This window comes from Aythya marila (genome assembly GCF_965140915.1).
Source record: "Aythya marila genome assembly, chromosome: 17".
In the NCBI taxonomy this organism is placed as follows: domain Eukaryota; kingdom Metazoa; phylum Chordata; class Aves; order Anseriformes; family Anatidae; genus Aythya; species Aythya marila.
Window position 1 is genome coordinate 14,068,277 of NC_139058.1, and position 26,350 is coordinate 14,094,626.

General features: G+C 38.4%; 1 protein-coding gene across 1 annotated transcript in view; it reads left to right on the forward strand.

Annotated features, from left to right (window-relative positions):
• Positions 1-12,744: 12,744 nt before the first annotated feature.
• Positions 12,745-26,350, forward strand: part of TMEM132D (transmembrane protein 132D) — a 259,005-nt gene continuing 245,399 nt past the window's right edge. The window contains exon 1 of the mRNA XM_082774504.1: positions 12,745-12,973. Within this exon, the coding sequence (XP_082630630.1) occupies positions 12,859-12,973 (115 nt within the window). The 5' untranslated portion in view covers positions 12,745-12,858. The remainder of the gene's footprint in view (positions 12,974-26,350) is intronic.

A 26,350-nucleotide genomic window follows, 5' to 3' on the forward strand; every position in this document is an offset into this window, starting at 1 on the left:
GAGAATCACGTTAAGTGCTTAAACTCAAGTAATGAAAGAGTTCTTATTTAAAAAACAAAGCAAACAAATTTCTCTGTAAAACTAAGAGTAATAGTTTTAGAAGATAAAACACTTTGGAAAAATAAAAGTTGATTTATATTCCTTAAGCTTTATATATAATCTACTTAGTCGCTATAGAATAAGTTGAATATTAATAAGTTAATATTTAGGTCTAAATAGAAAAGCCAAATAGTTTTCTGAACATCAGAACTAATGAAGCCAGTTTTTAGAAAGACTTGCAGTAGTTGCAGTAGTTGATTGGTCCCTAAAAAGCTGGAAGGTGTAATTGGAGATTTTCCTGTGATTCAGATATTCATAATGAATTTCTTGTCTGCAGGTACGCAGGGTCTAATGAGGAATGCACTCAAAGTGCACCTTTTGCCTAACCAAACACTTCTCAGCAGTTTTCTGTGTCTGGCCACCTTCATCATGGACTTCAAAGAATTTAATTATTACTGACTCTGCTGGTTGAAATTAGGCAAAGTGTCGGAGGCTGACTGGAAGGACATAGATAGATATGCCCATGCCCAGAGTCTTTGTTTAATCCTGTGTGTTTAGAAACCAAACAAGGCTATAGTCTGGATTAGCATTCATATAATCATCGTCTCATTAATGTTCTTCCTTCCTTTTTTTTTTTTTTTTTCTTTTTTTTTTTTTGGGGGGGGTGTGGGGGGGTATGTAACAAGGTGCATCTAAAATGGAATGGGTTTCCATGAAAGCAGTTTCATGTATCACTACACTGGTATCACTCAGTCTCACGTTAGTGGAGATTTCATGATGGTTTTGAATACTTCTTCCATGGTCTTACTGGAAGCATATTGTGAAACTGATTATACTCTTACTCCTTTCTTGAAGGTCATCTATTATTGTGGTCTAGTGTAGCTCACTAGTGACAGTCCAGAAAAGGGAAAATGTAAGTGTAATCTCAAAATAAGCACAGAAAACCCTTTCTCTAGAATTTTAGCTTTACTTATGAGCATGTTTTGGAAACAAACACCAGCAGTCACAGTAATCACCTCCTTCCAAGCCCCAAGTGACAATACTAGGCTCACTTGGCGAAGTTCTGTTTGTTGTCTAACCCCACTGTGCCTGTTCACTTCACAGATTAACCAGACTCATCTGCATCTGGTTAACTACAGTTGATGAACTATGAGCAGCTGTAACTAATTAGGGCATTGAGTAACTCAGTCATGACTTTGAGAAGGTCAGCAGCTCAGAGCTGTTGCTAGGTGAGGGCTGGAAACCTTTAAAGTCTTGGGGAGAGCAGGCAGTTAGAAATGATTCTTTGCTGCCAGCAAGATTCTTCACAGGCAGATAGATAGCCTGCTAGAGGTCTAATTATGTAAAAGAGGGCTCATTAACTTCTTCCTGTTTCCTCTAAAGATTATACTAGAGGAGAATTACTTCCCCCCTGCTTTAGAAAGCTCCTAGTCTTTTCTTCTAGCTGGAAAACAAGCTTCAGCTAGCTGAAGAAATTAAAAAATGGTTATGTATGGTTGAGACTTTGATGCAGCTGCAGTAGGTTGTTGTGCTTGTAATAAAATGCTTGTCATGAATTTACAATAAAATATCAGAGATGGCATGGCAATTTGTACAATGTATCAGCACCTTACCTCTACTGGCTTTTAAATAAAAAAAAGTATGGGGGAAGCGGGAGGGGGCAGGCTATTGCTCAATTAGACCTACAGAGGACTAATGGAACCCCAGTACCTCTCACCATCAGGTCTCTCAACTGCACCACTGATTTTAATATGCGTTAATGATCAAAGTGAAACAATGTTGAGCATCCCTGGCTTGTCCTCAAAGGTAGTTCCAGAGAGAGGTCATGAATGTGCTACAGTTAGGAATGCTATTTTTACAGTGACCTGAAGGAGCTGAGTGTTCTTGTTGATCTTACTAACAGAGAAAAGAAATATCATTCTATTCTTTGTCTTCTATGTATCTTCATGGAGTTTTACATGAGCTCTCAGATTTTTGACTTTTAACTTCTATTTAACTTTGAAATTTGTACTTCAAGTCTGAAGAGAAAATTGATTACCTGGAATTTATCTGTTTTTTAAACTTGTGCAAATGTTTCCTGTATTTCTCTGCCTTGTTTTCCTTATGCATTTGCACTATTGTGATTATAGCATCATTTACTCATAAGCATTCCTAAATTCCTACTTGACTATGGGGCTACTGGTGAGGGCTGGTGTTTTTAAAAACTAGGCATACAATAACTCTAATATCTCTCTTTCAAATATTAAGAGCTAGGATCTGTCGTGGTATATTTACTCTTACAATTTTCCTCAATGTTTATCCCTTCGCAATTAGTCTGCTTACAGGCATTATACTGCCATTCACATTGGTCAGAGAAACATAAATGGAACAACATTGATTTCTGCTGATATACAAATCTCTCATGAGCTGTGGTCAGTTGAGCTGTAGTCTTGTTTTGGAAGAATACTAGGAAAGATAGTTAAATCCACGGAATTGAAATGTTTTTGTCTTTCAATTTATGATGTCTTCATATATATATATTTTTTTATAGATCACTTTGGTATTCATTATAAAAGTTGATACAGAAAGAAAAGAATTTTATGTAGTGAACCAAATTTAAAATCCTTTCTGAAATTGAACTGTCTTCTGCACAGCTTTAGTGCACATATAAAGCTAATTAGAGTAATGAAAAAGTGGCACGGTACTTTTTAAAAATTATTTTTTATTTTTAGAAACGCATGAAGATTAGATATAACTAAGAAAATATGTGTTTCATTCAAAACTGTACTATACTGTTTTATATTCTGTCTGTGTTACTTCATTTTCCATTCCGTTTAAAATTCCCGTCTTCTTAAGATGTAAAAATAAGAATACTGTTATATTTGTAAGCCATTCTGAGATGGAAAATGCTATAAATTGAATGCAAAGCATTATTACTGAATGTAAATCACAGTAATGATCATGACTCAGGGCATTTCTTGGGAGCATTAACTCTATAGAAGATGTTTTCTTCTGTTCATTAACCTCAGGAAAAGCTAGCTGTTAATGGCCTTAGCCACTAAGGTGCTCTCTAAGCTGTGTTTGTCCTCAATAGACTATGAGCAGGTAGCTGCAAACTTTGCTGTGTTTTATATTTATACTCATGTTATAGGATTTGGGCATTTGCATGGAGTCAATATCCTCGCCTGTTAGACTGAAATGAGTTTTCAGAGAAGGAAACCTAGATTCTTTCTAGATGCACAGGCAAGTCTGTCATGTGCAGGGCCTGATCCTGGGCTTATCAGGAAGCAAAAATGAATTAAACTTCAAGCAATTTCCATCAGCAATGACTGACTTTGGTGGAACAAAGATGACTTGAAAGGTGTCAGTACTCAGTTTAGTACTCCCAAAGATGCACAGAACTTAAAATGGTGTTCAGAATAATCCAGGAAGTTTTAGTCTGCATTTAATTACCATGTTGACTTTGATTTTAGGCATCCCTTACTGGCTTCACACTGGTTGAAACAGGATAGGTTATGGATAGACCAGCATTTTGGAGAGCTGATGCACTATATTGCAAAATAACAAGCTTGCTCAAGGTTTGGTGGCTAAAGTACTTGGATTTCTTTCAGGGTTATGAAATAAGCATAGTCTCTCATTTTTTGGTAGCTAACACTACAGAAAATGCTGCAGTTTTCAAGCCTCTGTGTGTGTAAGCCCATGAATAACACCCTGAGTGACAGCCCAAATCATGGAAATACAAGCTACATGGAGGAAAGGAATTTGCAGACACAAACATACAATCGAATTAACAGTGTTCAGCTCAATGGAAAGAAAAAAAAAGTCAGTGCTCTTCTGTAATGTTTTCTTCCAAATGCACTTCAGCTGGATGGCAGTTGTGGGAAGGCCTCTAAATATAGAACAACAAGCTGCTTATAATAAGATATCTGGTGACTGATGTTCGATTGATTACTTGGAAACAATTTGTTAATATATATAAAAGTTTTTCTTTGGGAAAGGCATTCCCCTATCTGATTTTGTCATGGGGAATAATGAAACCACACTATTTTAGAGGATAAAGAGTCAAGTTGACTCATCAATATTCTTTTGTGTTGTTTTGTTTTCTTCCTTTAAGTTGTCATGACATTAATCTGTGCTATCTGGTTCCTCGAGAAAATTGCAGTTTGACTACTTCATCTGCCGGTTCTCTATCAGCAAGGCTTCATGGCAGGACCATTTCTCCTATGATACACTGGAGTGCAGTATCAATTCAGTTCAATGGATTTAAAAATTTACACTTCATTTTCCCAGTAGAAACTGAAAGGGAAAACCAAACATTCACTTCTTCCATATGGGCTTTTGTAGGCTGTTGGAGTTGTTTTGCAGTTTTTATTCGCAAAACAAATGTAACAGGCAGCAAACTGGTGCCATTCTGGGGGGTTGGGGACCACTCAGTGATCAGTGTCTCCAGACTGAATGTCAGCAACTCCCTTCAGGTGGAATTTTAAACATCAGAAGGTAGTCCTGGTAAACCCTATTTAGGATCAAGTCATTACTGTTGTTATTATTACTATGAAATCTCCTAAACCATCTTATTATCTTATTCTCTCCCTTTTCTTTTGGTTTTGTTGCTGTAAATTCATTACCAGTGAATCCCTTGGCTTTCCAATTTAGCATGCAATTTTAAATCTTTTTAATAGAACCTTACTTTCAAAGGTGTTTTTTTTTTTCTTTATCTTTTTTTTTTTTGTTTTGTTTCTGTACATTCATGGAGCTAGTGTAATTTTCCCCTCCCCAGTTTCCTTCTTCAGAAGCTTAATCTGCAAGGACAGCCAATGTTTATAGCGAGAAGGTAAAAATACTCTAGATATCTTCAGTTGCTTCCTCCTATTTACTGACTCTGCAGATTCAATATGAAATCTACTATAATGTGGAAGCTGTTTCCAATATACTGTAAGGGCTTCCTACCATATGGTCTCCCATCTGTGATAAGAATGAGGGTTTGGAGGAGAAAAAAGGCAAAAATTTGAGTGTGAGTTGAACTGTGTGCAATATTTGCCTTCTTTAAGGAAGGCTTGAAAAGTAAATATGTATATTATATGCATCATGAATCCTTCTACTTCCTGTTTATTCCACATAGCTGATTAAGGACTTACTGCACAAAAATAATGGTTATGAGGCCTGAAAAATTACTGAAACTGAGCACATCTCAAGAACTGAAATAAAATGATGATAAATAAAATCAGAAAGCTAGATTTAGTTTTAAAAGCTACACTTCTGGACTAGGTTTGAATTTGGCTCTATATACCTCCTCATTTTGCTAGACTTATTTTAATCTTCCATTCATAAATAGATTATAAAGAACAAATAAACACTCCAATGTCAGGTTAGCCATAAGCAGCTAACAAAACCCATCAGATATAATTATTGTTTATCCTTCATTAGAAATTTATTAAAGATTTAAACTTTATGGATCAACCCTTAATATAGTGTAATTTAAGGTATATAGAATTCTGTACACAGATAAAAATATTTCAAACATTATTATTCAATTGCCAGTGATTTGAGGAACAAAATATTTTTATTATCTAATACAGATCCAGGAAGGGAAATAGACATTTTCTGTATACTTCAAAATAGCGCGTGCTCAGTTAATTTAAGAAATTCTATTTTTTAAAAAGCGGGGTGTATCAATGCTCCAACTTTACAAACTGGAAGTACTGCTTTTTGTTTTAATGCTTTTGTTTTACTGTTTCTTTATCTTTGCACTTTTACCTGTTATGTATTTCAGTAGATTCCAATTCCTGTTAAATTTTAGAAAAGAAAATATGCTGTTTCTCCCATAAGGCGTCTCAGGTTCAAGCTTCACAGAAAAAATAGCACTAGGGGTCACTAGCACTCCATCTTTAGCAAGCATCTAGTAGAAAACATAGTTGATTTTGGTCTTGGCAGCAAGCCTATTTTGCTATGAAGTTCATTAATACATGTATTTGTCTCCCAAACAGGCAAGCGTTTTAAGGTCTTGTGTATACATATAAGTAGACACCATATGTGTTTACAAAGATGTGTTTATGAAAGATCGCAAACTATTTGAAGCTGTTTTGTTGTTGTTTTTGTTTTGTTGGTTTTTTTTGTTGTTTTTTTTTTCATATATTTGAATTTCTTGCTTCTGCCAAATTCATCGGTTGTTTTATATTTCTTTGTGTATTTCATTCTAAGGTGCAGTCAGCCTAGAAGTAATTATTCCCATATTTCTCTGGGTCTTGAGAAACTGCACACCTTTTAAACACAACTCCCAATACATGGCACTAGTAAATGCTGTGCCTGTGCGCTTGGATTCTAGGAGATGGCCACAAAGCATGAATTGTTTCTCAAAAAAAAAAAAAAAATCATTGATCACTGATTATCTGGCCTCTAGTCACAGTGATGTGTAACAAAACTATAATTAGTGTATTTCATGTCTGTTATACTAAAAATTCATCAGATGAGTAGCATAAAGCTGTATTTTCTAGTCCTTTTAACAAAAATTGATGTATTTTCTGTATTTTCAATATTTATTTCCATTAAAAGCGAACGTCTAAAAGATGAATTAAAAAAACCTCTATAGGTCATCAAAATCACAATCAGTGATAGCTTATTAATTAAAAGTGGGAAATGGGATGGAATTCAGCAGGGAAGATAGAAAATACTTTTTTTTTTTTTTTTTTTTTTTTTTTTTTGTATATACCACATGCTGGGGCATTCTGATTAAAAGTCCCTAATTCAGTCTATATAAAGACAAGGATATTTTTAAACAGCAAGGATTCTATTTCTGGTTCATACTGAAAACATTGTAGGCTTTTAAGGGATGATGAGTTGGGTCCTATTCCTTTTCAAAACAACACTAGCATATAGTAAATACAGACATAATAACAGAAGGGATGTGGCAGATGTCTGTAAAGTCAAAAAGGTCATGAAAAGAGAGGACTGGGATTGATTGATTGTTGCTTTTCCTGCAGCAAGTTTTGGATGTAGAATGGGCAGGGAGGGCTGTGGGGGATGGACCTGCCTATAGTGTGCAGTTAGGCTATGGAATTGCTTGTCTTGTGGACCAAGATGTTGGTGCAAAAGTTAGCGAGGGTTCATGGGGAAACATAAAAAAGGAAAAGTTGCTGGAGGCTTCAAAGTACATGGTGGCTACCTGTGGCTTTGATGTTAGAAGCTGAGGAAGCATTCAAGGGAATTATGATCTAATTCGGTCTCGTTCTTGCATTCTTGACTGTACATCTGCTTTTTGACCACTGTGGCTGTCACATTCCTCTATTCATTTCATATCAACAAAGGTAGGCCAAAAATGAGGAAGTCAGCAGTCAAATCACCTCCATAGTAATTTTAAATGGGCTTTGCTATCTCAGAAGCTTGTAAGACATCACGTTTACTTGCCTTTAGTTATGTCTCAGAATAGTTATGGCAACATCCTCAGTTCTGTTACTTCACGTTGTCTGCTGCTAAAAACAACTGTCGGTTTGAAAGTTATGCTATTGAGAATATTACTGGGTTTCACATTGGGCACTGTCACGTGTTTATGCTTGCGTGTTCTCCAGCCCCTGAGATTACTTCACTTATTGTAACTCAGGAAGCACAAGTTACACCAGTAGATAGCATTTCACTGCTCTGGAGGCTTCAGTTCAACCCAGCCAGGAACCTGGAGTTTTGTTTGTGCCTACTGATTTTCTCATGATATATATATTTCTTCCTTTAGTGCTTTTCTTTTTCCTGATGTGCACCACTTACTGGATAGTTTATTTATTGAGCTCTTACTCAAGTTGGCCTCTGCATCTTACGAGATTTGGTCCATATAAATCAGTGCACTTTATTGTACTGCGAGTACAGTAACTTGCAGCCAAAGCAGCTTTTAAAATCCTACCATCAGATGAAGCAGGTTAATATATTAGTTCATTAATTCAAATAAAAAAGCCCTCTTAGATACACTTTTCACCTATTGGAGAGCTGCTGATTTGGCTGATAACAGCCTACCTCTGTTGTGATAAGGTTCTTTGTCACTTTTGGAACTCATTTGGAACTAAGCTATTTCTGAGTTTTCATTGGAAACAAGTAAAGGAGAGAGAAAACTGACTGACATCATCTATTTTTTCCAGCTATTGTGAACTGACAGAAAGCCCAGCAACATAAAGTAGCCCGATAGGAATACTATTCACCAGAAGGTTAACGTTTGATCATTAAAGAGATAGGCACTCCAAGGGGTATTACAGTTGACAGTGGAACTACAAGCTGTCAGATAGATAGATTTTTATTTCAGCCTGGTGAAGATTTTGAACAGAATCTGCTTTTCTCATACAACAAAAGCATCGTAAACAAACCAAGTGATTTTATTTTTTATTATTATTATTTATTTCTGTGGTATGAATGTACAGATAAGAACTAGTTTCAAACAAATTAAAGATTTAATGCTTCATCCTGCTGTCACTGAAACAAAAATCTAAGCTCTGGTTAATGTCAAAAGGGAGAAAGATCCAGACATTAATATGAAATTGAAGAGTGTGACTCAGTTTGGTCTTTGTGGTGTCTTCCATTATCTCCATCTGATTTTCATATTATTCATGTGGGAACATCACAAACAGACTTCAGCTGCTGCCCGTGACTCAGCTGGCTGCTACATAGTGTGCGCATGCAACAAAGAAGTCCCTTCCTGAAAGACTCTGCCTAATCCAAACAGAGGGAAGAGACCACAGATAGATGTGATTTAAAAAAAAAAAATAAAACAAAATTAAAAAAGAGTGATAGAAAAATAAAATAGAAACTTCCATAAGTGGAACAACTTGTGTTTTGCTTTATGAGCAGCAGTCACAGTACACCTGCTGCTTCATGCCTATTAAACGTTTTGAAGACAACACATTAAATTGTATAAAATTGGCAGGAGGTCAAACTGATCATGCTGATTCCTTTTCATCTTCTGAATCTATGATTCTAACTGCTATTTATTTTGGATGTTGTGCAGTAACAAGCCCAGATAATCCATTTCAAGGCTATCTGTGCAATCTTCAAGCAATGTGTGAGTGTGTGTGTGGCGGGGAAGAGTGGATAAAAATCTGTCTGTAAAAATCAATGGTAAAGTATGTGCTGACTTCAGCAGTGCCAGGATTTTTCTCTTGGTTTAATGGAAAGTGAAAAACATTTCTGGAGAAAAAATGTGTAACCGTTCAATTTAAAAGAGTCAGTAATATGCCCTGCTATTCCAGGTCTGTGGACACAGAGAGAATTATTAGAATGCAATTGGCTTTTGAAATGGATTGTTTGCTTTCAGATCACTGGACACATTCTCTGTTTCCTCATCTTTATATAAATATTTTTTTCCACCTCTAAAACACTTAGTAAGATACTGAGCAAAATTTCCAACTGATGTGGAAATATGTAGGAGTATAGAATAGCGGGCAGAGAAACATTTTTTCCCCAGTCCACCTGGCTTTTTTCTTCACTTTAGTCTGTGATTCTTTGCTGTGTCCATAGGACCCCTTCTAGACTTGTACTTCTAGCCCCTTAATGAGGGAATGTCTCTAAAACAAAATAAAAGAATAAAACAACAACAACAACAACAAAAGGAGAATCAATAAACTGATTAGAACAATTAGTAATTTTAATTACATAAAGCAGATTATATTTATCAATTGATAGATTGCATTGAATATGAAACAAGAAGTCTCAGGGTAACAATGGATTTTCTCATTAATTTGCTGGATGGATTTCTACCATTATAGTTAGTCATAGGTTGTGGAGATGCACTTATGGAAGACCCTTCATTGTCTCTTGTGTTTTCCTAAAGCCAGTTCTTCCTTCATGATTAGTTGCATTAATTACCCAGAAAAGATTAGACATACTTGCCAAAAAAACAGGAAGATGCCTTTTCATTACTGAATAGCATGAATTGATGTGATTTTTCTGTGGCTGGTGTCTAGGAAAGCTTTCCATTGCTAATCGCAAAGTGTTAGATGCCTGGGCTAGAGTTTGTGGTGCTGAAGCACTCACAGGGAGGCCCCAGAACTGGACACCCCCTGTACAGAGTGAAACCCAGCAAGCGGCCTAATCTTCTGCTGTCACATTGCTGAAATGCCCATGAAGGGGGATTCCTGCTGTACAGGGATTGCTGGGCGAATGCAAGGAAGGAGTACGCTCACTCCTGGTGGGATGGGAGGCATCAGCATGTTGCTAACTGGGTCAGCCTTGGAAAGGCCTGAGAGCCAGAGCTGGCTCCTGGGGGTAACGGTGTAGTGGCAGGGGAGGAGGATGTTGACAAAACATTGTGTGCCCATTACTGCTTGCTGAATGTCAAATGTCTGCTGAGCGCTTTGGAGAGAGAAGGGTGGCGAAGCATAAAATTTAATAATGGGTTACTGACCTTTTAGTGTGACTTTTAAAAACATTAAGGAAAAATAACAGTTTAAATTAAAAAAGTATATATCACAATGCTAAACTTAGAAATTTATTCAGTGAATAGCATCATTCTGGACATGGATAAAGGATCCCTAGTTCCCACATTTTTGCTGGAAATTTAAATAAGAGCTTCCAAATCTGCCATTTCAATAGCATCATTGCAAAATGAAAAGGGAAAGAATGTAGTCTTACAAATATAGTACAGCTGGCATTAAAGCTGCAGTTCTACCACTGCTGCTGCCATTCTATCTGTCTAGTTGTCACTGAGTGATGGGAAGGCAGTAGGACAAAACATCACCAAATGTTGCCCAAAAGGACAAAAAACAAAAGCTATGCACTGGCCAGAGAGCCAGAAGCTCTAAAAGTGAGGAGAAAATAATCTTATTTTTTAATTCCAGGAAAATCTATTTTTTCTTCTTAAAGAAACGCTGGCAACAATTCCCCCCACGCACATCTGGAGAGAAAGCTATTCCTTCTTTGCATTTTTCATAGAATATGTGAAGCTCTTCTTTATCCACCAGAACACAGGTTAACTGTGTGTTGTGCTGGCCTATGTCACCTACTTACTGAATGAAGCTGGGCATTGGCTTCCCCAAATGACAAGACAGTTTTATCTTGGATAGAGACTATTAATTAATAACAATTCTTCTGTGTTAGACAATACTGTAAGTTTTTGGTGACAACATATCATGTCAATAGCATTTTTTTCTTTCTTCAGAGAGCGGATGTTCTGAGATGGCACACCTGTTTCAGGTATAACATCATTTCTAGAGGTTTGCTTCAGTTCAGGACTGGCAAACCTCTCTGGGATTGGTGATACTTCTAAGACTGATGTGATCTAGAATGATTCTGCACTGTCACACAAAATACTGCCTTTTCTCATTACATCGTTGATTGTGTATTTCTGAGTGTTGGCAAACAGTGCACACAGCCTCAGTGTGCACTCAGACTCAGTTTATTTTGACCCACTTTAAAGCTTCAGCCATGCAGCTCGTAATATAAAAAGAACGTTTTTATCATTCCCAAACATATACTCTATGAAGGGACAAAGTAGTTATAAGTTCTCAAAGCTGCTTTTTTCTTTTCTTTAGCTAGCACTGTAGTAAATTGCATTTTGCTGCCATTCTATCTGCTAAGTGCAATACATGTCTCATTACTGAGCATGACCGAAGGTTTGGGCTAGCCGAATGGTTCTGGCACTCCCACCCGCTGTAAAGGAAAACCTCAGGGCAGCTACCTCTCCCCAACATTTTATTTTGAACACCACTTAGAGGAAACGTAGGCGTTTTCCCCGCAGTTCTTGCAACGTGCATCACACGTTCTGCTCCCAGGTCTTCACTGTTTCCCCGTTCTGGCTGCGCGTTTTGTTGGGCATCACCATTCGCCTGCCCCAGCGGATGAGGACACGGCAGGGGGGGTGAGGCGCAGGGGACGAACCCGCACCGCGGGCGGCTCCTGCGCGGCTGTGGCCGTGTCCTGGCGGCTCGTCTACCCCCGGACTCCCTGGACCGCCGGTCCCCGGGTGCTGGGGCTGGGAGCAGGGGCACCGGGGGGCGCCGGGGCTGGGCCCGGCAGCCCCGCTCCGCCCCGCTCCGCCCCGCTCCGCGCCCCCCTGCCCGCGGATTGGGGCTGCCGGGCTGCCCGCTGCGAGGCGGGGCTGGGCTGGGGCGCTTCTTTAGCTGCTCCTTTCCCTCATCTTTTTGGGGTTTTCGTGACGCCTCCCGCCTTAAGGCTCTGCCTTGTCTCAAACAGCAACCGCGGCTCGCGGAGGATGGGCCGGAGCCGGCGGAGGCGGGCGGCCGGGGGGGAGGCCGGGGCAGGGGTCGCGGGTCCCGGGCCGGGCTCCAGCCACGCTGCCCCAGCCGGGGCTCCAGGTCCCCGCTGGCCTCGAGAGCCGTGAGCGCTGCCGTGCCGCTGGCCCCCCCGCTGGCGGAAAGTCAACCAAGTCAATGAGGAGACTGAGAACTTGAGGGGGGAGAAGGGGGGAAGAGGGAAAAAAAAAAAAAAAGCGAACAGCAAGGCAACCCTGCCTCCGTGCCTGGGTGCTTTGCGGGCTGAGCAGCAGCGCCTAAAGGCAAAGTTGGGCGCCCTGGGCTCGCCGGGATGCGGGCACGGGCTGGGTGAGCGCAGAGCCCTCGGCCCCTGCCCAGCGTCTGGCCGTGGGGGGCTGCGGAGGGGGCTGCTCGTCCGCCTCCCGCAGCTGCGGCTCGGAGCCACGGGTGCGCTCGCATCGCTTTGCTATTTCTTTCCCGAGAGGAGAGGGTTTTTCTTTCAGCATCGTCTGTTTTGAAGCGAGGAGGGAGGAGAGGGGAGGGCTGAAGCTAAAGAAGTAAGTCCTCTCTCCGAAGGAAACGCCTTTTGTGCTCTCAAGATGACCTTTGCTGAAAATGCAGTCTCTTCAGCTGACCGATCTGTATTTTGACTACAAAGTGCATGAAACTCAGCCCTCACTTCCCTACCAAGCCTAGGATGTGTACTTCTGGGATTAGCAATATGGGGCATCTGTTGTCGCCTCTCCTCTTGAGCCTGGCAGCAGTTTTTTCCAAAGGTAAGGCTCACTCTGTTTCACTGCATCTTGTTGTTTATTTTACATACACAACCTCTGTCCCCTGTCTCTGTGATGTCTTGAATGTTGATACTCACAATTCATGACTGCAAGACTTGGGGGGGAGTCATGTGTTAGTCAAAAACAAAGATATCCTGGTGGGAAATCCTCAGTGGCAGGAGTTATTTATTTTTGTTTGACTGTGGCAGCCTAGCGGTTTAGGGAGACACTTGTTACCTGCATAGCATATTTTTGATCCTGTAGTAGATGCTGCTGGTGAGCTGAGTTGGGAACTCATCTTTGGATTGCAAAGGGTTTTATTGTCTTGAAATTTGAAATCTTCAGGGTATGGGCTATCGGATTTAGCTGCTCTGCCATTCTGTGTGATTTTTCAAATTAAAAATCCTGTACCTTAGACTTGGCAGTGTTTAACTGGACCAGAGAAATACATGCTTGCTGAAATGTTTAAAGGCCGTGATAAGAGCCCAAACCAGGTGCCTGGCATTCTGCATGCTGAATAGTTTGAGTGTCCTGACAACAAGTCTTCAGATGCCTCAGTGGTATCTTGCCCACAAGTATGCTTACAGCAAGGATCAGAAAAACAGTGTGTGGACAGTGCACACGTCTGTGCCTATTTAAATATTCCTTTGAACTTTAAAGTTTTCAATGATGGCTGCAGCCAAAGATAAATATATTTTTGCATTAGTTAATTGAGATGAGCATTCCTGTGTAATGTAAGTTAGGACAAGTATACATGTGTACTGCAAAGGCATTGCATGTTAACAGCTATATCTTGTCAGGAAAACAAGATTAAAGTTTGCATGTTTGCTCTTTCATGAGGAATAATAGCATATGCATTTAATTTATGAGTTTGCAAACATACTGATAGAGTTCTGCTTAGAGACAGATCACTATTAAAAAAAAGGTATTAATTACTCTTAACACTTTCACACTTCAAGATATCAACACTTTTTTTCTTAAGTGAATTATTTTTACTAATTTTTTTGTATCCAATATTGAGTTTACTGCCAGAAGGTGAAGTACATAGCCGTCTCTTTCTGTGGCAGTTCCCTATGTAAAATTCACTTCTCCTTCTTTCCTTAGAACAGGTTGAAAAAGAAAGAAACAAAATTATAAGTCTCCTCAAATGTTACCTAAATGCAGTGCCCACGTAAGTACAGTTTTAAAGTTGCAATTGGAAATGCATTAGCAGCAGGGATTGGAAGTCTAAGTCCTTTGAAAAGATTACTTCATTCACATGGCACACCAGTAGCTTTTGATTACCCAGCTAGGCTGCGAGTTATGTATTTTATTATGAGCAATATCAGTACTTTGAATAGGCTATGAATGCAGTAAGAATCTTAACTTTTTTTTTTTTTTGGTGTGTTTCAGTTTGCAGCCTTAACGCTGCACTAACAGAGGGCTTGACTGAGATTGCAGCTTATTCCAAGGTTGGGGTGTAAGTGGCATTTAAGTCCTACAGAGTACAGTGCTTGCTTTATTGCCAGCTCAGCAATTATAACATTCATGTATGATTTTATTTTTAAATATTACTTCTCTTTTGAAAGATAAACATAGGCGGAAACTTACACAAGGAAAGGAGGTCTCTCAGGTTGAAAAGAATACTATAGAGACTGATGAGCGAGATTTTTCTATGTATTATAAAGTGCCATTAAATTTGATATTTCCCATTAAATCCCACTTTTCCCCAGGATTCTATTAGAATTACTGGCATTTTCTGTGCTATTTATTTTGCACTTCAGACATCCCACACAGTACTATGTGGTAGCTAGGACTCTGCTATTTGGTAATATAGATATCTATATTTAATGTGATTGTCTGTCCCCATATGAAGTAACAGACTCCAGCTGTGCTACTATGCGTTAGTACTTTGAAGAGACCAGAGAGTTCTAGAGATATACAGCAGGTTTAGATTTACTAGGCAATGCATAAGGTTGATTTCCCCCTCAATCCCTGTAAGAAGATGAACACAAAACAAAAATATAAATCAGACTTGATTACTGCTGCAGGGCATGTTTCTTTGATGCTGTTCTGTTACTAATAGAAAAAATTTCTCATTTATAGTATAATGACAAAGTTTTCCTAAAGAGATACCAAATCTTTTAACCTGCAACAGCAATCAGCTGTCTATTGTGTGTAGGTCTGTGGCTGATTACACAGAGCCATGGCAACACACCTTCTTCCTGCACAGTTTCCAAATGTTTCAGGTAATAATGCTGAAGACTTGAGAATACTACTGTGGTTTTGCTTTGCTTTTATCTTATATATGGAGAAAATAGCTCCAGCTTGAGTAGTAAAATGTTGTTTTCTATAGTGAGCTTCGTGTTCTTATTGGAACAATTTGTCACTGATGATATAGTCTACGTATTTAAAATGTTGTACAGCCTAAATGTGTGTGTGTGTGTGTGTATATATATATGCATGTGTACAGAGAGAGAGATTATAATGCTATGTAACTGTAGTTAGGGAGGCAGCTGCATTTTACAGCTTTGTCCTCAACACAGTTTTGTTTTGTTTGTTTGTTTGTTTTTGACTCCGTTCTAGGTAGCCAGTGCTTGCCCGCAGTCAGCTGGGTATTTCACTACTTGGTATCAGCTGTGAAAAAATTCTTTGGAAATATTCAGTTGAAAAAATAGACAAACCCAGGTGATGTTAATGAAAACAGACTAATACAACAGGCACATGGGCATTTTGTTCCTGTGTTTAAGGTGGAAAACTCTCATTAGCTTCACTGGAGTAGAGTGAAAACTTGATATTGTACTTGAACACTAGATTCCATCCTTGGCCTAAGTCTGTATTGAACTGAACATCTCCTGAAAGTAGCTAAATAATTTTAGGATGTATATTGTGAGACTTAAGGTGGAGGAGCCTTTTACATTATGGATACTTGCTGTCAAATAAAAACAACAACAATAAGAAATTTGAAATTAATTATAAGCTAAAAGAATATCGTAGTGACTTTCTGCCTGTGTTCTGCTGAGCATTCCACATTGTCATTTGGGCTGAAATCTTCCTGCAAGTGCTTTCTAATGAGATCTCAGGCAACGTAGCTGCTGTTTTGATTTGCTTTTTCTCTCAGTTCTTATCAGTGTGGAGGCTTGGCAGATGTGTTAGGCAGGATTACCTTGTATAGCCTGAAGAGTGTTCCCCACAGGCTAGAGATGTGGATACTCCATTTGCAGCAATGCCAGCCTCTAACTATAGGAAAACTGGGGGAAAAAAACTCCCAGAAACCAAACTCCCAAATGTTTAGCTTTGACTGCATTATAGGAGATAAGCATGAGGATATTTGGATTTAATTTGCTACTGTTTCCTTTGAAATTATTCATGTTATAGTATTCTTTGAACCCTCTTGATACCCAATGAATCTTATAGTATAGAATATCTTTGTCTCATCATGGACAAACTCTCTTTGGCTTTCTCTATGTAGTTTTATTCATTTCATGATGATACTTACTGTCAGAATATGTCATTCTGTCCACAGTAATTGCTGAAATAATTAAGTTATGATTTCAGTGGATTATATCTTTGTGAATTGTAGCTACATAGGGAGCCATATTCCTTCATTTTAATTTTACTTGTGCATCCACTGGCAGTGGTGTACAAAGAACAGGACAGCTGAGCTCCCTGGTTATGTTCCATCTTCCAGGGTGCTGTGGGCCATTTCTGAAGATGTGTGTGTGCAGATCTTTCACTGACATTGAAGTGCACTGTGAACGTAGTATAAATAGAAACGTGGAAAATGAAAAGCTGAGGAGTGCAACAACCTGTGTTTCAGCACTACTTACTTTGTATCATTACTCTGGAATACTGACTACATAGGAATGGAAAATGGTGTTGTATATGGGGTTAAAATTGAAGATGATTCTATTTGGTTTAAGATATGTATTCTTTTTTCCCCTTCCGTCTTGATGGTGACTAGACAGGAGTTCAGAATTGAAATTCAATTCATGTTGACAGATTTTGATGGTGATGATGAGGGAGATGTGCTTTTTCTTGAAGTAACAGTGTTGACCCAGGCACCTGCTGCTCTTGCTGTGCAGTTGATATGTATAGAAAATTCACTGCATGCTGATTTCAGATGGCTACTGCTTAGATGAACATAAAGTACAGGTATGGTCAGTAAGAGTTTTTCTCTTAAGCTTTGTCTATGTGCAGAAATCAAAAAAGTTAGCTTGAAAATTCAAAAGATAAAAGAAATCTTTCTAGCTTAGGGCTCAAGCTGTTCCCATGAAACCAAAGTTTTTGTATATTGTCCCAGCTGCATTAAATTTACTGTCTTTTGAGGCATTATGTGAGGGAAGGGGAAACTGAATTGCACTTTTTTTTTGCGCTCATTCTGTTTCTTGCCACAGTGTACTTCTGGGAGAAGCCCAGTTTTGGTTTCTTTCAGCAAAAATCATAAATTCAGACTAAACTTAAAAATTCTACAGCTAGACCGATGTTTTATTTGTCAGCTGCAATGCTGGTTTAATGTGATTTGGTTTCTATTTCCCTGTAATGCTCTCATTTTTTACTTCTGTCTTTTCTTTTATTAGTTCTGTGGGACTGGCAAGCTCTGTGACACCAACTAATGTTTTAGGTATTAATAAAAGCAGCTTCATTCAATAAAGATCTGTTTTATTTAATAAAAGAGAGAATCAAAAGATAATCTGACTTTTCATACTGCATTCTCATTCAATCAGCCTCCTGAGGTTATTGTGGATGCCAAGTCTAGTGGCAGTCTATCACTGGTCCTAGGATATGTAAACATGTCTCCAGACTGATTGATTGCACAAAAGCTGAAGAGGCAGCTGAGGTTCATTGCAGGTTTGGTTTCTAAAGTGTTACATTAAATTACTTGATTTTCACCAGTCTTCATAATATTGCCTGTTGCAATATTAATGACAGTTCAAAATGAAGTGGATTCTAAATAGTTCAGAGACATTTAGATAACACTAATTATTATGAGTACTTTGAAGGTACATATTTGAGGATGTTAGGCTACTTCACCCTGCTCTGCAGGGGGAAAACTAACTCTAGAAAGAGGACTGGTTTCTTCATGTCCTTGATTTCTTCTTATATTGAATAGAATTAATTCCAGTATAAGATGCTAATCTGATGGTCCCACAGAGCTAATGGATTCGAAGTCCTCATAGTTCAGAGTGCAGCCTTTGCAGCATCTCTGCAAGCTTCCACTTACCATTTTAGTAGTGTGACTTAAACTTGACGAGAGGATGATATAACTTACAGGTCTGTGATATAAGATATTAGGTCCATCCATAGATCTACAGTGGGTGTGATCCGGAGCCCATTACAGTCAGTATATGGGTTTCCGCTGCTTTTAGTGAGCCTTAGTTCACAGTGCAGACAGTTTTCTGGTGCGGTATTTTTCAGCCTGTGGCCCACACACTGGTGGTGATTCACAGAACATCTCAGTGGTGTTATGAAGCCAGTGCCAGAAATCTCATGCATGCAAGCTAGAAAAGAACTAAAGGGAGGAAATAAAAGTAGCAAGAGTGCTTTCAGAGTGCATCCCAATTTCTCTTTGGTTGTAAACAAAGACCTTTGTGACAATACTGTGCAAGATGGTCTGGATTTCTTTCAAAAAACAAACAAACAAACAAAAAAAACAACCTTAGATTGCTCTTGTCCTTAAAAGATTTGAGGAAAAACCACTGTAGTAGACTAAATGTAGTAATTTAAAAAATTCTCTAAACTGGTACTGCCTCAGTAATTCAGACAGTAACTGATGGTGTGTTTCTAATCACCCCAACACAGGTTCACTTAAATCAACATTGAGCAGTGGTTCAATGAAGCAAGGTAGGAGTAGTCTGCCTGTCACTCATGGCATCTGCACTGCAGGGTCAATTAACTTCCAAAAAAGCTTCTGCTGTCCTCATAAAGGATGTTTGCTTGCTTTTACACCCTCAGACTTATTTTTTAATTAAAGTTTCCAGAAAGATTTTTGAAGGGAATTTTCTGTATTGCACAATTGCCTCCATGCAAGTTGCTCAGCACAATGCAGGCACTTCTGTTTCTTGTACAGACCACATAGAAATGGTTGGCAGTGGAAGTACCTAGGCTGATGCAATGTTTCACAAAATTTGACATGTATGATCTTTCCTCCCTTTCTGTAGTCAGTTCATCTTCTCATAGGCCCATCTAGATCCATTTTAAAGTTACTTTGATTTGGTTTGTTCAGTCATTTGGATTTTTGGTGGTAAATAAAAACTTCAGTGACAATGTTGTGTAAGATGATCTAGATAATCAGAAGCTGTTCCAGCAATTTGCTATAGTAATGGTTAGTAACCCTCTTCCAGTCTTAGTTTATTCAATAACATTCTATACCAATTTCCTTTTATGCTAATGGTATCCTTTAATCTCAAAAGCTCTTCTCATTGGTGGAACACATCGGACCTCATTAATTGCAGCTTTGCAGGTAGAGTAAGCAAAATAAAACCATATGTAAAAAGGAGCGCGTAGGCTGTAAAACACGAGAATGAAGATGGGTATTGAATAACACAGATCCTACAAAAAGAGCAAAATAAATGAGTTAGCTACATACAAAAAAGTAGCAGAAGAAATAATAGGGCCATGCAGAAGTGTGGAAGGATGTCAGTACACTTTATTCTTGGCATATACAACATATGAGGTAGACTAAGAAGCAGACACTATCAGATGTCGGCTCTAGCTGAACCAGGATGCCTTACAATGTTCCTTTTCCATCTATTTGCTGTCAAGGTAGGCAGTCTGCAGAATGCTTGCTGTGAAGCAAGGCAGCTGTCCAGATATCCATGCAGCTGAGGCTGCATGTCTTGTGTGCTACCAAAGCTTCTGAATGAGTGAGCTTAGTTGCATCTAATGCTAAATGATCTCAGAGCCTTCAATTTAATTGGCTCGCAGCATCGCTTACTTTATATTTGAAATGCACATTTTGTCTTTAATATACCTTATACCAGTGCATTGCACAAGAAGAGAAATCCAAAGTTGGCAGAGATAACCAGCCAATAGAGCGTCTGTCTGAATATGAATCCAATTCATGATATAGCAATGGTAACAATTCTACTTAGTCTTCAATGGGTGCACTTATCAAAGATCCTGGATTAACAGATAATCATGTGCTCCAATTTTCTACTAAGCCAAGGTGATTCATTCCAGCAATCCTTAAGAAAAGGAAACAGTGGGGATTTGAATGTTATTCACACTTTCCTACTCTGTAAACAGCATAGGATAAATACTATTAGAATTTTCACTGCTCTGTTCTGTTTACACTAATTGTCACCATGTCACTTTGTTTTGGATCTCTCAAACTCAGATCATAGGAGTTAGGCACTTTGGGAATTAAGCTCACCTACAGAATTTGGCTCATGTGAAAACATTAGAAACACTTGGTCTAGCTTCTACAGAAGAGAATAGAAAAGGGACATCTGCAAAAGAAGTGTCTGCTGACCTGCCCACATGTCCACTAGATGTGTGGGCATCCAATTTGTGACCAACTGAACTTTGTCAGCCAGACTCAGGGCAAGACCACTTTTCCCAAACATCTCCAGAGAGTTTCTTTGTCCCCATTCTTAGACATCCTGCTGAAATGCTAACTGCTCAGTAATCCTGTAAATCAGAGTGTGAAAAGACGTGGATCCAAGATTTAATGGACACTTTTGAAAATCTTAATCTTTGTGAGTTGTGGTGTCACTGACAGTGACAAAGAGCTGTTATATCTTCTATACAAAAGCAAGGTATTGCTTTTTAGAGCTTGAGATGATGCTCTCCATGTATTGTTTCCTTGTTTACTAAGGGTTTATCTGTAAAAGTTCTTTTATTCCATATCCTTGTCCATGTTATTGGGCAAAAAATTGTAAGGGGATCATGACTTCAGCTGTGCTCTGCTTTCTCCTATGGCGGTTGACTGTGTCCCCTGCAGCAGTTGTCTGATAAAAGATGATTTCTTGCATACTGAACGCTTGTGCACAGTAGGATTCTGTTACATACTTCTGACTCTTTGACACCAACTGCCCACTAAAGTGGTTTTAATGGGTTTCCACTGAGCCAGGCTGTACTACAGCCCTGACAGCATGCTTCCTATTTTAAAAAAAAAAAAAAAAAAAAAAAAAAAATCTCTTCAGAAAATCTATTTCTGAACATTGGCTTCTCCAACAAAATTGAGGATTACATTATGTTTGGTATTCTGGAGGCAGAAATATCTCTATTTGATATGGAAAAATGACTGATAAAATGGTCTTGCAATAGTGCTATTTTTTTAATGATCTTATAAAACATTATTTCTTGTTCCATTCCCCCCCCATCCACCCTCTTTTTTTTTTTTTTTTTTTTTTTTTGTCAGGTATTATCGTCTGCTTACAGAAATGCAATAATTTCACCTTTTCAGAATTATTATTATTTTTTAATTGAAAGCTGAGGAATGTAGTGGTTTACCATGGTGATTTAGAAGCCAGGGTGTCCACTGGCCAGTTCTCTGCTATTTTTTTTTTTTTCCTTTTAATCTGTCTTTCCTTCTCAGAATGCGAGTTCTTCATAGAAGGATCTATTTATTGGTGCTTGCATAGCATTTGCTCCTGTCTTCAGATGAGGCTGTACGTTTTACCACATTACAAGTAGTTAGTTAATGGTTTGAGTTAGGCTGTTAGAAATGGAAGCACAGCATTCTGATTGGCCTGGTCATTGGACAGCATTAAGAATTCAGAGGTCTGTTAGAATAAAGAATAAGAGTACGAAAAGGGAAGAAATAAAGATGAGAAGAAAGCGTCTGTGTGAATAAAAAATTTGAAAAGCTTAACTAGATCCTATCCGCTGATGTTACAATTAATAAACTGTCTAAACCTTTTCAGACAGTGATATGATACAGGATACTGAGGTCCTTATAAAAAGGATAAATTAAAGATAATTTCATATTTCTTTGTTACAATCCATATTACTAAACTATTAAAGAAACACCTGCTGTTGAACAACTGTGTTAATAATGCAACATTACTTACAATGAAAACATATATATATATATATATATATATATTTTTTTTTTTTTCTTCTGGCAGGTGTTACAGATATTAGAAATATTTCATTCCTTCTCTACTCCTTCATGTCTTTGGGGTTTATTTTAATCTCCTTCATGTCTATAAGTTGCAAGCATAATGGGTAGTGTTGGTGACTGTGGTGAACTTGTGAAAGGAACTGTTGGCTAGTCTTCTGTTATTGATGGGATGTGAAAATTGAAACTGGTAGAATGAGTGTATTTTTCTGAACTTCTGAGCTGACTTGTTGAGAACACAGAATCAGAGACAATCGTGTTCTTCAGTATTGAAGTTCTCTTTTTGCTTAATTACATGGATTTTGACCTCCAGCCAGAGTTAAGGTTTCCTTCTGAAGCATGTATTTCTTTTGTCTTTTCCATGTCCCCCTATGCAGTGCTACTGCTGGTTTGTAGGTCTGTGTAGGGAGTTGATACAAGATATTTGAACCACTATTTCTAACTGCCCACTGACTGGAGAATAACTGATGCTGAAGTCTCCAAGGATGGTCTTTCACAGTTTTTTGTTTTAAGTGAATAGGCCATGAGGTTAAGGCAGCTTTTCAGTAGACTGTGAGATGAGCAGTGTCTTCAAATAAAAACCATAAAAGACATTTGTGACAGTCATTAGCTTTGGAACCTTTTATTAAAAAAGGCATTTAGCATTTTTAACCTGTGGAATATGCATATGGTTGTACAACTTCTCAGAAAACTGGCAACAGTTCCAATGACCATTTAATAAGAAATAGTCAATGTCAGAGCTATGTTAATTAAAATTTTGAATTACATGAATCTTTGCTGTCTCCATTTCTTTTTTTTTTTTTTTTTTTTTTTCCCTTTTCCTTCCTGGCTAGTTTGGTTGAAAGGTTGTGGACCATCTTAGCAATAACGCACCCAAGTGCAGGTTCCCTGTATGTTCCAGTAGATTTCTTTGGACTTGCTGCCTTTTGAAATCAAACAGCTTCCTGAGGTCCAGAATTCATACTAAATTTTATGGATGAAATCTCAGGTTAGACAAAAATACATAGCAAATATCACTGTGAATCCCCTTGAGAAACAAAATGGTATTTCCCAAACACTAGCTAGCAGGCTGATATTTTGAGTTCTGTCTCAGTGCTCCTTTTTCTTTGCTTTGTTTGAGTAATGGATGAAATGCTAACTAAAATAAATACCTAAGATCTGTGATTCCTACACAGTTCTTTGTGGCTGCTGCTAGTTTTTTTTTTTTGTTTTCCCCTTTTGTCCTATCACAACTTTGGATAGTTCTGTAGATGTTCCCTGCTTTTTCTGCTACAGTAGTTTAAAATACATATATCAGCAATCACCTGTCTCTTTTCTTGCCTATTTAGACTCTTTATCTGAATAGCAATAGTAATGGTACAATGATCCCTGCTGAAGCACTTATTTGTTTGTTTTCTTTCTATTTCTATGCAGTCACATGCTCCTTTCATTCCTTCATCTGTTCCTATGAAAAGATGCATTGGTTTTGGATCAGATCCTGAAAAATATGTTTATAAGTGGAGAATACTATACATAGTAGCCCTTTTTCATGGTATTTATAGTTATGATGGTTAAAGTATCTTTGCATTATAGGTTCTCATCAAGTAATCAAATTGCATCGATAATAGTAAAAAGGATGGTTCATGAAGAGATTCTTTTCAGCAGCTTTAGAAGAGAACGATGAATTTGGCAGCATATTTGCAGTGCTAACAAATCTGGGCTTTGGAAGTCTAAATCAGGAACACTGAGTTCAAAACTGAAGATCCCTCACAGAGATGTGCTGATAATAATTGCCTTTGGTTGCAGGGAGGAGCACTCAGACCTCAGATGATTTTAGTTGTTGCCGCAGGTCATATGACAGTCTCTCAGGTAATCAGCTCTGTCAAACCAAGAGTCCTTAAGGCCTACATCTTCTGTCTTGAGGGCTTTTGGGAGACAGTGAAGGTCAAGGGACAAATTAAGATTCCACAACAAATGCAAAGAGTGTTATAGGGTATTATTTGGTGTAACAGGACTGTTCTAGTGTTCTGGTTTGTTCTGTGGAGTTCTAAAGCCCGTGATTTCTTCCTACTTCTTTTTTGTGTTTGCCAGAGGAAATTAGCTGGTATCCTGGTCTTCATACCTGTGGTGACACTGTGCCATTCCCTCAATTTCTTTGGTATGGTCTTGGTCTTTGGCTTTTTGCAAAAGTTTTCTGCCAGTTTGATCTTTTTGTCAGAAAAAAATCACATTCTTGCACTTGTTTTACTTTTTTTCTGATGGATGGGCACTGTCAGAATCTTTTCTGGATTCTATGGAATTTTTGTAGCAGTTTGTTCTATACTTGTTTGGCATCTGTTTTAGGAATAGAAAATTTATTTCTTTATTTAGTTCCTCTACTTGATTTACCTTGTCTGGAGGAAAGGAGGCTAAGAGGTGACCTTATTGCTCCTTACAGCTTCCTGAGGAGGGGAAATGGAGACGGAGCTGCTGTTCTCTTCTCCCTGGTAATCAGTGATAGTATGTTCAGGAATGGCACAAAGCTTGCCGGGGAGGTTCAGACTAGATAGTAGGAAAAAATTCTTTACTGTGAGGGTGGTCAAACACTGGAACAGGCTCCCTAAAGAGGTGGATGATGCCTCGTGCCTGTCAGTCTTTTAGAGGTATTTGGATAATGCCCTTAATAACATGCTTTAACTTCTTCAGGGCTAACCTAAAAAAAAGTGGTCAGGCAGCTGGGCTTGTTAAACTCTCTAGGTCCCTTTGAACTAGTCTATATTCTGTATTGTTTGTCCTGGTCTATATCCAGCTGGTCATCTGCAAATGCTACTTACTGGTGCCACTTCATTTTCTTCTCCAATGACTGAACAAATGTTTCTCAGACATTCAGGAAACGAATTCCTCCATAGTTCTTGCAATTTCTGTTGCCTCCTTCCTTCCAGTAATCAGTGCTACTACTGCTTTCTTTCCAACTGCAAAACCAAGTCTTATTTTTAGCACTGAAATGAACAGAAGGAATCATGGAGAACAGGCTATAATCTTAGATTTTGAGATGACATTGAACTTGCAGTACTGACCTGTAGGGGTTTTCAGAAAATAATTGGAAAGTTAGGCTGGGAGCCCAGAAATTTAAGATTGAGGGCAAGCATGAAGAAATGTATAAAAATTGGAAGATGACAAAGAGAAAGAAAGATCAGACTGTGTTCTACTCTGCAGACTCTGTGTTCTGTGCTGCAGAGTAAGAACTGGTAGTGAAGAATGGGATTGTGGAGATGGGGTAATAAAGAAAATCAGAGTATATGCTTCATGGGCTCTGTGACCTGTTTCAGTCAGTATGGACAGACAGTGCCCATCACCAGAATGGTTCCAGGTGGTCTGATGTCCTCACACTCCCCTGCCACATACACATACCATAGCCCAGTAGCAAATAACACACACATTTGACCTTATTTTATATAATTTTGCCGTTTAGTAAGATAACTATCTCTCTGTATAGATCTATACATATATTTACATAGATCTAGCCATCTCTATATAGCTATCCTACCAAACTGTAGAATTGCCCTCACTGTAGTTAAAGCAGTTTGAACTAAGAGGACATAATCCAACCTACACAAAATGTATTTTGGCTAAAGAGCTTAGATGATACAGGGCAATGGGGAATTGAGCATTGAAACTATTGTGTCTACCATGCAGTGTTATACCGAAGAACTGGGAAAGGAGCTTTGTTCTGTTCACCAAAACAAGTGAAATGTTCTGGAATTTTTAAACCAGTGGAACGTCCCTGGTGGGAGACAACTGAAACTTTAACTTTAGTTTCAGTTTAAAACAAATATTGCAACATCATCATTTTTCATACCATAAATCACTCTTGATTTTGCCTCTCTATAGTAATCTAATGTCACAAAGAACCAAGGTGGATTTTTGCTTGTTTTCATAATTATTTCATGTCACTTTCTCACCAACCTGAAAGGAAAATTAAATAACTGATGCTCACTTATTTCTTTATATTCAGTGGTTGAAAAGAGCTCTTTTGTTTTTGCAGTGAAATGTTTTCTCATTCATGTGAGCTTCTTAATTCTCACCTTTTTTTTTCTTTTTTTTCTTCTTTTTTCTTTTTTTTTTCTTTTCTGTAGCAAAGGGGTTTTCTCAGCATTCCTTCCTTTGTATAATGGAGGCTCATACTTAGCAAATACCCTCGGTGTTCTTCCTTGACCTGCTGGCAAAAGGTGATATTGAAATTGTTTTTGTTTCCTTCTCAATTGAAACAGATTGCACGGCTTTTGCAAATAGACATTGCCTTCTGCCCTGGAAAACTAGTCATCAAATGTGCTGGTAAGAGAGAAATGATGCATTTTGTGGTACTATAGATACCA